Source organism: Lissotriton helveticus, chromosome 2_2 (assembly GCF_964261635.1).
Source record: "Lissotriton helveticus chromosome 2_2, aLisHel1.1, whole genome shotgun sequence".
Taxonomy (NCBI): Eukaryota; Metazoa; Chordata; class Amphibia; order Caudata; family Salamandridae; genus Lissotriton; species Lissotriton helveticus.
The window spans coordinates 25,929,645-25,944,586 of NC_136060.1; the positions used below are offsets into that span (position 1 = coordinate 25,929,645).

At 47.4% G+C, this 14,942-nt stretch overlaps 1 protein-coding gene across 2 annotated transcripts in view; it reads left to right on the forward strand.

Moving 5' to 3' along the window:
* Window positions 1-14,942, forward strand: part of TRAPPC11 (trafficking protein particle complex subunit 11) — a 607,699-nt gene that overhangs the window by 453,559 nt on the left and 139,198 nt on the right. For both annotated transcript variants that reach the window (XM_078678000.1, XM_078678001.1), the window contains exon 27: window positions 8,619-8,710. In XM_078678000.1, the coding sequence (XP_078534126.1) occupies window positions 8,619-8,710 (92 nt within the window). The remainder of the gene's footprint in view (window positions 1-8,618; window positions 8,711-14,942) is intronic.

Here is a 14,942-nt window from a genome sequence, read left to right on the forward strand (position 1 = left end):
TAACCCAATAGGAATGATATTTTCTTTTAAATATCTTGTCAGAAGATGACCATGCCACCGTGTCCGGACCAGCTTTTTCTCCAACCTCTCAAGACGTGAGATCTTGTCTTTCAATGTAAAGTCTATGGTTGGAACATCTGTGGAAAAGAAAAGATTATCCGGATTGTCCAGAAGTCTTTCAATATAGTCCTCTGAGTATGAGAGGAGTTCTCTCTCCACCATAGTGTGCTAAAAACTGAATTAAGATAAGGAGAACAACCTCGCAGACCAGCGTCTGCTCGAAGTAGAATATATAAAGGGGGTAAACCCAAATGGTCACTGAGACCTGGGTAGTCAAGGTACTGAAAGAGGGGATCTCAGTGTAGAAACAATAATTTCACTTGGTTACTTTAAAAAGAAATCATCAAAAACAAGAAATGAAGCCTCATTGTTTTAATTCACAATGTGGAACAATATAACAAATATACTGACACTAGTTAGAGCATATAATAGGTTGTACAGTGCCCAAAAAAAAGGGAGGGGGAGGTGGTGATGTGAGGAGTGTGTAGGTATAGGATTGTGACAATAAGATCAATACGGTATCACGAAATACATTCGTGTTTCAATTAACAATACAAGAAGGAACAAAGGACTGAGTAGTTCACAATAGCGATGCATAGGACTGTCATACTCCAGTAGAGCAACCAATGTCAAATGTATATATGGAGTTGACATGAAGGGAGACGTTGTCGACGTTTCGACCCTCAAAATATCGCAGGGTTAGTTGAGCCCTTGCAGCGGGGTCTTCATCAGGACAAGGGACTGGGCAGGCAACCTAATGAATGTATATATAGACGGATTACTTGATCAATTTCAGAGTATGATGTCCATCAAATGTGACAACAATTAATTGGGTTAGGCAGAGCACACAGTAAAGAGCATACCGTTAGAATTGGCGCTCTATCTTTGCACAGCTTACGTCATCATGGAAATGGATATGTGGATAGCTGGAGGGGTGGAGTAGAGGAAACTAAATTAATTAAAATTGAAATTTGGGAGATCAAGACAAACATTCATGGTTAAAATTCATCAAGACCAAAAAGGATCATAGACATTTGAGAATTACATTAAACCCTACACTTACTTGAGTGAGGGTAGATTAGAGCGGCGGAGGGGGAGGGGGGGGCCAGCCCTGGGGCGGCAGAACAGTCGGTTTCTGAAAGATGGTGATAATTTGACTTTAGGCAAAGAAAGGATCAACATTGTAAAGGATTAACAACGATTGACCGTTAAAAAATCGAGGGGTTGGGGGCCAACTTACCAGCGTCGTCCTACAGGATCGGCGTTAGTAAGAAGGAATAGGTGGTTCAAACAGCAGTACATCTGTTGACCTGGAAAAGAGCGTGACGGAGAAGCTGGTTAGTCATCGGATGGGGGTGCCACTAAGGCGTTTGTCATAAAGCCAGTAACGGTTGTAATCTGAAAAGAGATGCAGCTTACCGATTGCCGACTTGATCGGGTTTCAATCTGCACTCGCGTTGGGAAGCGGCGAGGCGCGTTTCCTGGTTAGGTATGTAACCATGGAAGCGGGGGCGTGTTTGAACTTCGTGAGAATGGACAACGAAGACAGACACGTTTAGGACAGGCAAAACACCCGCGATGGGGGTGAAAACAAGGTTATGGGACTAGAAACTTTATCCTAGAGTGATGTTGAATTACTCTACATATCTGATAAAGCAAAATAATTTTATCAAATTAAGCGATAGTAAAAATTAAAAAAAAATAAAAAATACAGCAACATCAGGGTTGATTGCCTGAGTTGATCGATTCAATTTCTGACATTCACGGCTGATCGACCGATTCAGACAACTATGTACATATATCAACCTTGATATTGCTGTAGTTTTCCATTTGACTACCATTATCGTATTTATGTTAATTCACAATTGTTTGTATTTTACGTTTCTCAATTTATCAGAAATTGTACGTTGGTACTGTGTGGCAAATACATGGGCCTTTACCCTCATGCGAGAGGTACGCCCGAATATAAAGTACCAAAAGTACATTAATGCTTTGATAAAACTATGATTGGTTCGATTCCTGATATTCATGGCTAAATCGATCAACTCAGGCAATCAACCCTGATGTTGCTGTATTTTTCTATTTGACTACCATTATCGCATTTATGCTATTTCACAATTGTGTATATTTTACCCATATTGACTTTTGACTATTTAACGTCAATTTGTCTCGCAAGTCTTTTCTCACTGTCCATCGTAGTGGTCTCCATGGTTACTCCGTAACAACTGTATTACTATCGCTTAATTTGATAAAATTATTTTGCTTTATCAGATATGTAGAGTAATTCAACATCACTCTAGGATAAAGTTTCTAGTCCCATAACCTTGTTTTCACCCCCATCGCGGGTGTTTTGCCTGTCCTAAACGTGTCTGTCTTCGTTGTCCATTCTCACGAAGTTCAAACACGCCCCCGCTTCCATGGTTACATACCTAACCAGGAAACGCGCCTCGCCGCTTCCCAACGCGAGTGCAGATTGAAACCCGATCAAGTCGGCAATCGGTAAGCTGCATCTCTTTTCCGATTACAACCGTTACTGGCTTTATGACAAACGCCTTAGTGGCACCCCCATCCCATGACTAACCAGCTTCTCCGTCACGCTGTTTTCCAGGTCAACAGATGTACTGCTGTTTGAACCACCTATTCCTTCGTACTAACGCCGATCCTGTAGGACGACGCTGGTAAGTTGGCCCCCAACCCCTCGATTTTTTAACGGTCAATCGTTGTTAATCCTTTACAATGTTGATCCTTTCTTTGCCTAAAGTCAAATTATCACCATCTTTCAGAAACCGACTGTTCCGCCGCCCCAGTGCTGGCCCCCCCCTCCCCCTCCACCGCTCTAATCTACCCTCACTCAAGTAAGTGTAGGGTTTAATGTAATTCTCAAATGTCTATGATCCTTTTTGGTCTTGATGAATTTTAAACATGAATGTTTGTCTTGATCTCCCAAATTTCAATTTTAATTAATTTAGTTTCCTCTACTCCACCCCTCCAGCTATCCACATATCCATTTCCATGATGACGTAAACTGTGCAAAGATAGAGCGCCAATTCTAACGGTATGTTCTTTACTGTGTGCTCTGCCTAACCCAATTAATTGTTGTCACATTTGATGGACATCATACTCTGAAATTGATCAAGTAATCCGTCTATATATACATTCATTAGGTTGCCTGCCCAGTCCCTTGTCCTGATGAAGACCCCGCTGCAAGGGCTCAACTAACCCTGCGATATTTTGAGGGTCGAAACGTCGACAACGTCTCCCTTCATGTCAACTCCATATATACATTTGACATTGGTTGCTCTACTGGAGTATGACAGTCCTATGCATCGCTATTGTGAACTACTCACTCCTTTGTTCCTTCTTGTATTGTTAATTGAAACACGAATGTATTTCGTGATACCGTATTGATCTTATTGTCACAATCCTATACCTACACACTCCTCACATCACCACCTCCCCCTCCCTTTTTTTGGGCACTGTACAACCTATTATATGCTCTAACTAGTGTCAGTATATTTGTTATATTGTTCCACATTGTGAATTAAAACAATGAGGCTTCATTTCTTGTTTTTGATGATTTCTTTTTAAAGTAACCAAGTGAAATTATTGTTTCTACACTGAGACCCCCTCTTTCAGTACCTTGACTACCCAGGTCTCAGTGACCATTTGGGTTTACCCCCTTTATATATTCCTCTTTGGAAAGAAAGCGGATGTGGCTTTGGAGAGATTCAAAGATAGCCCGGCTACAGCAAGATCTTTGGGTCTTCAGGCTAGAGGATCTGCCACTAGGAAGTTTAGGGGATTTGGTAGATCCACTTTTCGTACCTATAGGCAAGGCCAGCAGCAACAACAACAGCAGAACCCTTTGTATAAATCATACAGAGGTAAACAAAGGGGACGTGCTCGTGGACGCCAAGCCTCCTCCTCCTCTACTTCCTCCAATAATACCCACCCCCCACCTACAACAGCAAAGCAGCCCTAGATCCGCCATTCTGGATCATGCGGGTCCGGTAGGGTTTCGGCTTACTCATTTTCTACAGGATTGGGAATCGGTTACATCAGATCTTTGGGTTCTCAATCTCGTAGAAAATGGGTATGCTCTTCCTTTCCAGGAGTTCCCTCCCAATTACCCTCCTTGCCAAGGTTATTGTTCAGAGGAACACCTGCTTCTCCTGCAGGAAGAAGTCCTGGCACTATTTCAAAAAGGTGCAATAGAGGTGGTTCCAGAGCAGGAAAGGGGTCAGGGGTGCTACTCCCGTTATTTCCTGATCCCCAAGAAGGATGGCAGGTTACGGCCAATCCTGGACCTCAGGATTTTGAACCTCTATCTCAAGCAGGAGAAGTTCAAAATGCTCACACTTGCACAGGTTCTTCAGGCGCTGTTGGAAGAAGACTGGATGGTGTCGATCGACTTGCAGGATGCGTATTTTCACATCCCCATTCTGAAGTCGCACAGAAAGTATCTCCGTTTTACGGTGGGATCTCAACACTACCAGTTTGCGGTTCTTCCTTTTGGACTTACTACTGCGCCTCGAGTTTTCACCAAGGTGATGGCAGTGGTGGCTGCGCATCTCAGAAGGTGGGGGATTCCTGTATTCCCCTATCTGGACGACTGGCTGATCAAAGCAGAGTCGCCAGAGATGGTGCAACATCATCTGCAAGAGACAACTCAGTTGTTGCACAGGTTGGGTTTTTCGATAAACGTACCCAAGTCTCACCTGGTGCCCTCCCAGCGCAACCTGTTCATTGGTGCGGTACTGGACACTACTGTATGTCGTGCATTCCCTCCTCCTCAAAGGATTCGCGACATACAGGAGATGATTCCTTTATTCTACAATGGAGCGGTTGTTCCAGTCCTGAAGGTTCTTCGTTTGCTCGGTCTGATGGCTTCTTGCATTCTGTTGGTCAACCATGCACGCTGGCACATGAGGGCACTCCAGTGGTGCCTCCGCAGGCAGTGGTTTCAACACAACTGAGATCTTGGGGAGTCCGTGAGGATCTCCAGAGAAACTGCAGCGGATCTGTCTTGGTGGGGTGTGGAAGGCAATCTGTCTCAGGGAAAGCCTTTCCATCTTCCTCCTTCTGTTGCCACAGTGATAACGGATGCATCCACTCTCGGTGGGGTGCTCATCTGGGGGATCTGGAGATCAAAGGTCTTTGGTCTCCGGAGGATAGCTTGTTTCATATCAACCTTCTGGAGTTGCGGGCGATACGTCTGGCGCTCAAGGCCTTCCTCCCTTCCCTTCGCGGTCAGTCGGTTCAGGTCCTGACGGACAACACGACCGCGATGTGGTACATCAACAAGCAGGGAGGAGTGGGGTCGCAGTGTCTCTGCAGAGAGGCTCTGCGTCTCTGGGCCTGGGTTCAGGATCATCAGATTTGTCTGATGGCAAATCATCTGGCCGGAGTTCAGAACGTTCGTGCAGACGTTCTCCGTCGGCAGTTCTCTGCCGACCACGAGTGGAGGCTCCACCCGGAGGTTGTTCACGACATCTTTCAGATGTGGGGGACTCCTCGGGTGGACCTGTTCGCCACTCGCGAGAATGCTCACTGCCTGTCATTCTGCAGTCTCCAGTATCCGATGCAAGGAGCTCTGGGGGACGCGTTTCAGTTGAGTTGGGGAAATCAACTCCTTTACGCGTTTCCCCCCATACCCTTGATTCCTCGGTTTCTGAGGAAGATTCGCCAAGACCGGGCCCAAGTCATATTGGTCGCCCCGGATTGGCCAAGAAGGGTGTGGTACACGGACCTTCTCCACCTCTCCTCTCACCTGCCGCTCCGTCTCCCTTTCAGGGCAGACCTCCTCTCTCAGATGGAGGGGCAAGTTCTACACCTCCACCTCCAGTCATTACACCTTCATGCCTGGAGATTGAATGGGGCAACTTGAATTCCTTTTCTCTCCCTCACGATGTGGTGGATGTCATTCTTTCTGCCAGGCGTGACTCCACTAAGTCCATCTATTCGTATAGGTGGTCTTAATTTGTCTCTTGGTGTAGGGAGAGGAATGTTGACCCTTTGAAGGCTAATTATCTGACATTTTGCAGTTTGCTCTTTCTCTGGCGCAGCAGGGTTTTGCTGTTGCCACGGTCAAGGGGTATCTTTCAGCCTTATCGGCATTTCTCTGTTTGCCGGATCAGCCCTCTCTTTTTAAGTCTCCAGTGGTTTTAAGATTTTTGATGGGTCTCACTAATAAGTTCCCTCCTTCTCCGTTTGTTGTTCCTCATTGGGATTTGAATCTTGTGTTAACCTATTTGATGGGTTCTCCCTTCGCACCCTTGCACAAGTGTCCAATGAGGCTTCTTTCTTTTAAAACAGTCTTTTTGGTTGCAATTACCTCGGCAAGGAGGGTAAGTGAGCTTCAGGCTCTTAGTTCCAAGCCCCCATTCTTGACCATTCATGCTGAAAGAATGGTTCTCAGGACCAGGGCTGCTTTTCTTCCTAAGGTGGTAACTCCCTTCCACCTAGGTCAATCCATTACCCTTCCTACCTTCTATCCTCCCCCACACCCTTCCAAGGAGGAGGAGAGGCTTCATCGCTTGGACTCTAAGAGAGCAGTTAGTTTCTATCTTGATAGGACTAAAGACTATCGTATTGACGATCAGCTCTTCGTGGGTTTTGCTGGCTGCAAGAAGGGCAGAGCGGTGCACAAGCGCACACTTTCCAGGTGGATAATCATGTGCATCAAGATTTGTTACTCACTGGCGGTTAAGGACCCTCCTGAGGGTATTAGAGCACATTCAACTAGAGCAAAGTCTGCAACATCTGCTTTGTCTAGAGGTGTTCCTGTTGAGGACATTTGCAGAGCTGCGACTTGGGCCTCCCTCCACACTTTCGCGAAGCACTACTGCTTGGATACCGAGGTGAGGAGGGACGGCCACTTCACGCGCTCTGTCCTCCAAGATTTCCTGGTATAGCAGAGTGGACACCCTCTCCGGGAGTGGGGACTGCTGTGGGACTCTATTCACAAGGTGAGGAATCCACACGGCAGATGTATCTATCAGAAGAACAAGTTACTTACCTTCGGTAACGCTTTTTCTGGTAGATACAGTATCTGCCTGTGGATTCCTCACATGCCCACCCGCCTCCCCGTTGTCCGCTCTGCTATACCTGGTTTTATGTATTTATATTTTCTGTTTTTTGTTGCTTTTGCTACGCACTTTGTGTGCAGTTTTGATTTGTATGTACTGTGTACACTGTATATATATATATTTTTACTGTTGTTGGTCCGTCCGGGTGCCTCGAAGGCACGGAAAAAAGGGCGGAACTGACGTCATCACGCCGACGTGGGTCTAATAAGGAGTCGGTGACGTCAGACGGAGTCGCGCGCGATGCCGTGCTCCTATGACGTCGTCCACGCCGGCGTGCTACGAAGAAAAATTCTGAACGTTGCTGACGCAAGGTGAGGAATCCACAGGCAGATACTGTATCTACCAGAAAAAGCGTTACCGAAGGTAAGTAACTTGTTCTTCTTGTACATGCTTAAGATAAAGGAAAGTTTTTCAACTGCTTGTAAGTGAAAAAAGTACTTTGATGGATACTTCTACTTGCAGATTCCTCACTGTAGAACAACCCCAAGAGTCATTCTGGATCCAGAAACTACAAAGCTCTCTCATAACCAGTAGGGGGCACTGGCTTTATATCTGTGCTGGAAGTGCAGTCTTGTGATGTCATCAAAGCCATATAGTGCCCTTCCCAGTGTAACAGTTTTATTTTTTTCTGTGCCTCCGATCTGGATCCAGAGACATGCTCTCTTTGAGGAGATTTTTTCCTCACATAAAATGTTTACAAAGTGCACTAGGTCACCCACTAAATAATCAGGGCTTAAGCCCTATAGGGACTGCTCGGGACAGATGATCATCACGGATTCTTACACCGTTTGCCTCTGGTGCCTGTGGTCAGACCACGACTCCCGGGCCTGCTCCTGTCACAACATGCACCCAAAGTCCTTTAAGGAGCGTTAAGCTACGCTAAATATGGCCAGAGAGCACACACGTAGTAGGAAGCATTCCAGGTACCACTCCAGATAACCATCTTCTTTTATCTGGAAGCTCAAGGAAGAGTGAGCACAACTAGATTGTGATAGAAACCAGGATCAGCTTCGCTGTTTGTTGTTTTGAGGGTGAGCTTTTTAATTTGAAAAAATAGGACCAATTATTGTTTAATAAAATTCTACCAGCAGCAATATTTAACTTGTTATATGTGGTAGGTGCCCTTCAACTGCATTGCAGTGTTAACTGTATTTGTTCTTAATTTTGAAATATTTTTTTTTTTTTTACTTCACTACTTTGCGAGAAAAAGAAATGCGTGTGATTCCCAGCAGTGGATTTCCTGTCTTAGACTAGAGCATTCTACACTATTTTAACACAGTTTGGCAAGCACAAAGACATTCTAGTTATATTCTAAATATTGGTCAACATGATCACCTAAAATTTCGCCTCTTCATTTAACCTGCTGCTGTGCATTTTTCGTTTGTAGTAAGACTGCTGATTAACATGCTTGTTTGGCCCAACTTGTGTTCCTTGTTTTTATCAACCATTTATTTTTCTTCAATCCTGAAGGAGTGTACTGAAGGAAAGTGTACCTGTTGTCGACACTGTAGTCACTTTGCAACATGTGATTGTGGAGAGCATCCCACTGCATGTCAATGCAGGTAAGATAAATTGTTAATAATGATCCCAAACAAAAAAGTTGTCAAGAAAAGATTTTTGTTTTCTTACCAATCGGTGATTAGGAGCAGAACACTATCATGCTTGTCTTAATGCATAGGACTGACACGCAGCACTGGACCTTTCTTATTCCTAGTCAACAGGCTGTGTTTAATATGATGATCTGTGTAAACACGCGTTACCAGTTCAGTCAATCAGTCTTTAGATTTGAGATGGATACTTCTAAATGCAGATTCCTTATTTTATGACTACCCCCAAGCATCGAATTCAATCCAGAGATTTTTCTCAGCAATTCCCTTGCACGCTCGTAGATGGTGTTGTACGGCTTTGTTTCCCCTGGAAGTGAAGTTTGGGCCACAATATAACTGTCACATCCACACATGAACATCAGTTCCTTTCTTTCTGTGCCTTCCAATGCGAGCCCATGCTTGCTCCCTCGATTTCTGTCACTTGTCAGAAAACATTTTCCGAATATGTTTGAGTGTGCAAGGAGCATGTGTTCCCCTTAAACCAATTAATCAATCAATCAGAGTACTTGTAAAGCGTGCTACTTACCCGTGAGGGTCTCAAGGCGCTGAGGGGAGATGGTGCCGCTACTTCTCGAAGAGCCAGGTCTTGAGAAGTTTTCTGAACGCGAGTAGGTCTTGGGTCTGCCATAAGTTGTTAAGGAGGGTGTTCCAGGTCTTGGCGGCGAGGTAGGAGAAGGATCTAACGCCGGAGGTCGTTCATTGGATGCGGGGGACAGCGGCGAGGGCGAGGCTGGCGGAGCTGGCGGGTGGGGGTGTAGAAGCTGAGTCTGCTGTTCAGGTAGGCTGGTCCGGCGTTGTGGAGTGCTTTGTGTGCGTGGGTGAGGAGCTTGAAGGTGATCCTCATGTCGACGGGGAGCCAGTGTAGGTCTCTCAGGTGGGGGGTTGTGTGGCTGCGGCGGGGGATGTTGACGATCAGTCGGGCGGAGGCGTTTTGGATGCGTTGTAGTCGTCGTAGGTGTTTGGCTGGGATTCCTGCATAGAGTGCGTTGCCGTAGTCCAGTCTGCTGCTGACGAGGGCCTGTGTCACCGTTCTTCTTGTTTCGGTCGGGATCCACTTGTAGATCCTGCGGAGCATGCGGAGGGTGTTGTAGCAGGAGGAGGAGACGGCGTTGACCTGTTTAGACATGGAGAGGGAGGAGTCTAGGATGAATCCTAGGTTGCATGCATGGTCGGTGGGTGTCGGTGCTGTTCCCAGTGTGGTCGGCCACCAGGAGTCGTCCCAGGCTGAGGGGGTGTGTCCGGGGATGAGTACCTCCGTCTTGTCCGAGTTCAGCTTCAGACGGCTGTTCCTCATCCAGTCGGCGACGGCCTTCATTCCCTTGTGGAGGTTGGTTTTGGCAGTGTGCGGGTCCTTGGTGGGGGAGAGGATGAGCTGGGTGTCGTCAGCGTAGGAGATGATGTTGAGGTCGTGTTGGCGGGCCACTTTTGCGAGGGGGGCCATGTAGACGTTGAACAGCGTCAGGCGGAGGGATGAGCCCTGGGGGACGCCGCAAATGATGTCGGTGGCCTCGGATCGGAAGGGCGGGAGGCGGACGCTCTGGGTTCTGCCGGAGAGGAAGGACGTGGTCCAGTCAAGGGCCTTCTCTTGGATTCCGGCTTCTAGGAGGCGTGTCTTTAGAGTGCGATGGCAGACCGTGTCGAAGGCGGCTGACCGGTCCAGGAGTATGAGGGCTGATGTTTCGCCGTTGTCTAGTTGGCGCCTGATGTCGTCTGTGGCGGCGATGAGGGCTGTCTCGGTGCTGTGGTTTCGTCTGAACCCAGACTGGGACGGATCCAAGATGTTGTTGTCGTCCAGGTGGCAGGCCAGTTGCATGTTGACGATTTTCTCGATGACCTTCGCCGGGAACGGGAGTAGGGAGATGGGCCGGAAGTTCTTGAGGTCCTTGGGGTCCGCCTTGGGTTTCTTGAGGAGGGTGTTGATTTCGGTGTGTTTCCAGCTTTCCGGGAATGTCGCTATTTCGAAGGAGATGTTGATGACCTTCCGTAGTTGGGGTGCAATGGCATCATCTGCTTTGTTGAATGCGTGGTGTGGGCACGGGTCTGACGGAGATCCTGAGTGGATGGAGTTCATGACCTTGCGTGTCTCATTGTCGTTGACGTTGGACCAGGAGGTCAGACGGTTGGCGCTGGTGGTGTTCACAGGGGAGGTGGGGTCTGGCGTAGTCGGGGCGGTCATGGTGTTGAAGCTGTCATGGATGTCCGCAATCTTGCGGTGGAAGAAAATGGCCAGTGAGTTGCACAGTTCTTGTGAGGGCGGTATGGCGTTGGCGTTGGCGCTGTGTTTGGAGAGTTCCTTTACGATGCTGAAGAGCTCTTTGCTGTTGTGTGTGTTGTTATCCAGGCGGTCTTTGAAGGAGTATCTCTTGGCTAATCTGATGAGGTGGTGATGTCTGTGGGTGGCGTCCTTGTGGGCTGCGTGTTTGTCCAGAGTGCGTTCGTGGAGCATGCACGTTTGGAGGTCTGCAGCTCGTCGGTGAACCAGGTGGCGAGGTTATCGATCAGGGTGGCGGAGTTGGCATCGTTGTTGTTCTCAAGGTGGAAATTCAGGTCCACGAGGAGGATGTAGTCCGTGGAGGCGAGTGCGTGGGTGCTGGCGAGGTCGGCGATGGAGTCGCTGAATTGAGCTCGGGGTCCGGGGGGTCTGTAGATGAGTGTTCCTCTGAGGGTGGTGTTGGGGTCGGTGTGGATCCGGAAGTGCAGGTGATCGGCGGTGTTGAGGGTGTCGTCTGCGTGGGTGGCGACCTTGAGCGTGGACTTGTGCACGATGGCTATTCCTCCTCCGATTCCGTTGGCGCGATCCCTGCGGGTGATCTTGTAGCCGTCCGGGATGGCTATGGCGATGTCGGGCGCCAAGGAGCCGTTCCACCAGGTCTCGGTCAGGAAGGCCACGTCTGGGGCGGAGGTGTCGAGCAGATCCTAGAGCTTGAAGGCATGTTTGCATGCGGAGCGGGTGTTGAGGAGTATGCAACGGAGGTGGTTTGGTCCAGTCCTTGGAGGAACCAAGGGGCTCAAAATCTGTAAAAATTGCCTCAAACAGATTTTATACACACAATGATCCAGCAATCCAACAAATAATATAAAATCTTTTGACAAACAAATTTTGAGGAAGAAATTAGCAAGTCGTAGTGTAACTTCTTTATTCAATGTTCTTTTCTTTAAAAATTACGACACGGGGTGAGGCACACGGAATCCGGCCGAGACGTTCCTTGCCCACATGGCGCTGCTACTCAAATCTGGACTGCTATAGATAAACACTATATCAATACTACATATTGAAGTTTTTCACTGGAGCAAATTGGAGCAAAACACCCCATTGTTCATTTAGTTTAGGGAGCATATTGAAATCTTTGAACCTTTGAAATCTTATACTTTGCGTCGTTACCATTTGTTTGAAAGAGAATTAGCTGTAGAACCCTAAAAAGGATATTACAAGAAAAATCTCGCCCTGAAGAAGTCCGTAAGGACGAAACGCGTTGGCTACCCCGTGTCGTAATTTTTAAAGAAAAGAACATGGAATAAAGAAGTTACACTACGACTTGCTGATTTCTTCCTGAAAATTTGTTTGTCGTAAGATTTTATATTATTTGTTGGAGTGCTGGATCATTGTGTGTGTTAAATTGTTTTATATGAAGTGTTCCATAGGGGATGTAAGGGTATGGCATCTCTGATCCCTGGCACCTAAATTCATAACTGTAACCTGATTAGGGGATAGCTGCAGTCATTATTACCTCATACCCTTTGTGCTTTCATTAATTTGCCTTAAACAGATGTCAGTGGCAGACCTATACACCGTCTGGCTCTGGGGTTTTGGCTTCTTCCACAACTGAAAGTCATGCAACAAAAGTGCTTAGGTGAACCCTGAGGCCAGCCCGAACTGCAAAGCCAAACTGTACTTCACTAGGCACTACTGGAAAGCTCAGAAGGCCAAATCGATTAAAGTCCAGAATGTTTGTGTTCTCATCCCGAGGCCACTGCCGAGAGAGATATTCATCACACTCCAAGTCCATAGGTAAGTCAAAAAGAGAATTTAGAAGAAGTCAAAACATGGATCTCCTTTTTCCTGTCCCTCCCATCATGAGACCCCTGAGCCTTTAGGCCTCATAAATCTGATGAGGTCTCCAGTCGGGTTATCGCCTATGGATCCATTCCTGATGCGGAGTGTGCGCTCCCCCGCTCCTCTCGTTCCCGACTTCAAGCCTTATACGAATCCTTCCCTGGAAGCAAATTCCGCCCGGGTTCTCAGTCCATCGACACTAGCAGCAACACTGCAGAGGTCAGAGGGTGAACCCATAGTCCTTTCAGACTCTGAAACAAATCTGTCATGACAATGATCAACGTAGCACCCAACCCTGACCTCTTCCACAACATTCTGGTAAACTTCCTTTGCCACATAGCTTTTCAGATCTGGAGCCATAGGAGACCACAAAATGATGATGAGAATCTATTTCTGAACCTCCTTGAGGCCAATGGCCTTGACAGCAGAGATTCTTGATCTCCAGTTTCCCCCATTGGAGCTTAAAACAAACATGCTCGCTGAGTTACTGCAGCCAGGGAAGACCTCTTCAGAACCACCTCTCCCATTCCACAATGCTCTCACAAATACACACTCTTGGGCATCTGAGCGAAGCTAGCATTTTACCCCGGTGTAAATAGACAAATAGGCCGATGGCAGCCCGGCTCTGTGGGATCCATCTTCCCTCCTGCAGCGCCCAACACTAGAGAGCCTTGTGGTTCAAACTTTCACCAGCTAACTCAACCCAAATCCATTTCCAACCGCCATGCCACACAGAGAGTCTATACGTGTGAAGGAATTCTGAAAAAGGATGTTCTCCTCTACCTGCCTTGCCATTCAATCTGTTAATTCAGATTGTCCCTAGAGCGTTACTCGCTCGCATTGTGGGACATTTTGAATGAGGTCTTACCCACAGCCCCAGGGGACCTTCATGTCAACCGCCAACAAATAATCCAGTATAGTCGAGATGTGACTGTCATCAGACTGGGTCTGGACACTACTGAATGTCTGGGTAGGGCAGTTGGTACTAGAACTGGGCTTCAGTGTGACACATAGATATGATCAAGGGGCTTCTCTTGCGATGCCCAACAATCCCTCATGGACATGCCATTTCTTGCTACCTGTTTCTTTGGAGACAAGGTAGGCTCAACACTAGAGTAACAAAATACCAAATATCCAGCCGCTACAGAACTCCTTTAGCTTGCCCTCAGTGGTGCACTGTTGCCAGGTTGGAGGCTGGATACTTTTGTACTGCCACAGACGGCAAAGCATCACATCAGACAGATGGGTATTTCAAATTGTCCAGTTTGGTTATTTCTACCCACTCCTTCAGACATGCTACCTACATCACAATGGCTTATGGAGGACCACTTGTCCATGCTCCGACAAGAGGTTCACACTCTTTTGGTGATGGAAGCCATAAAGAGGATACCAGCATCAGAGGTCGGAACTATCTGCTACTCCTGCTACTTTCTGTTGTCAAAGAAGGATGGAGTCCTTCATCCATTTCTCGACCTTCGCCTCTGAACTTCTTCCTCAAAAAGAACAAGTTGAGATGCTCACTGTGGCTCAAATTCTGTCTGCCCTGGTTCCAGGCAGCTAGATGGTGGCATTGGATTTGCGGGATGTCTATTTTCACATCTCTGTCCTGCAATCCCACAGATGCTACCTGCGCTTTCAGGTAGGCCACAAGCACTTTCAGTTCTCCATGCTATCCTTTGGCTGCACCAGTGTCCTTTTGGTTTTCACAAAAGTGAAGGTGATGGTTGCTGCCCATCTGAGAAAGTTGGGATACCAGTCTTTCTATACCTCGAGGACTGGTTGCTATTTTCTGGGTCACCCCAAACAGTCGTGAACCACCGCCAGATGAAATCCAACCTGATTTGGTCTATTACCCAGATGTTTCAGCTTTGGCTTGGGTCTCACTCAGAGGGGCTCTGAGATTTCCTGACCTCCTGTATCCTGCTAGTCGACCAGGCCAGTTGGTAACTGTGGGTTCTGCAGTAGAATCTGAGGTCTCACTTGGCTCAGCACCAAGAGAACGTCTCTTATTCCGTCCTGGTGTTGGAGAAGACTGCAGTAGATCTGCAGTGGTGGCCACTGGACTGCAGTAGGACCGACAGCAGATCCCTTTTCCTACACCACCCAGAACTAATGGTTTTGACGGAAGCATAT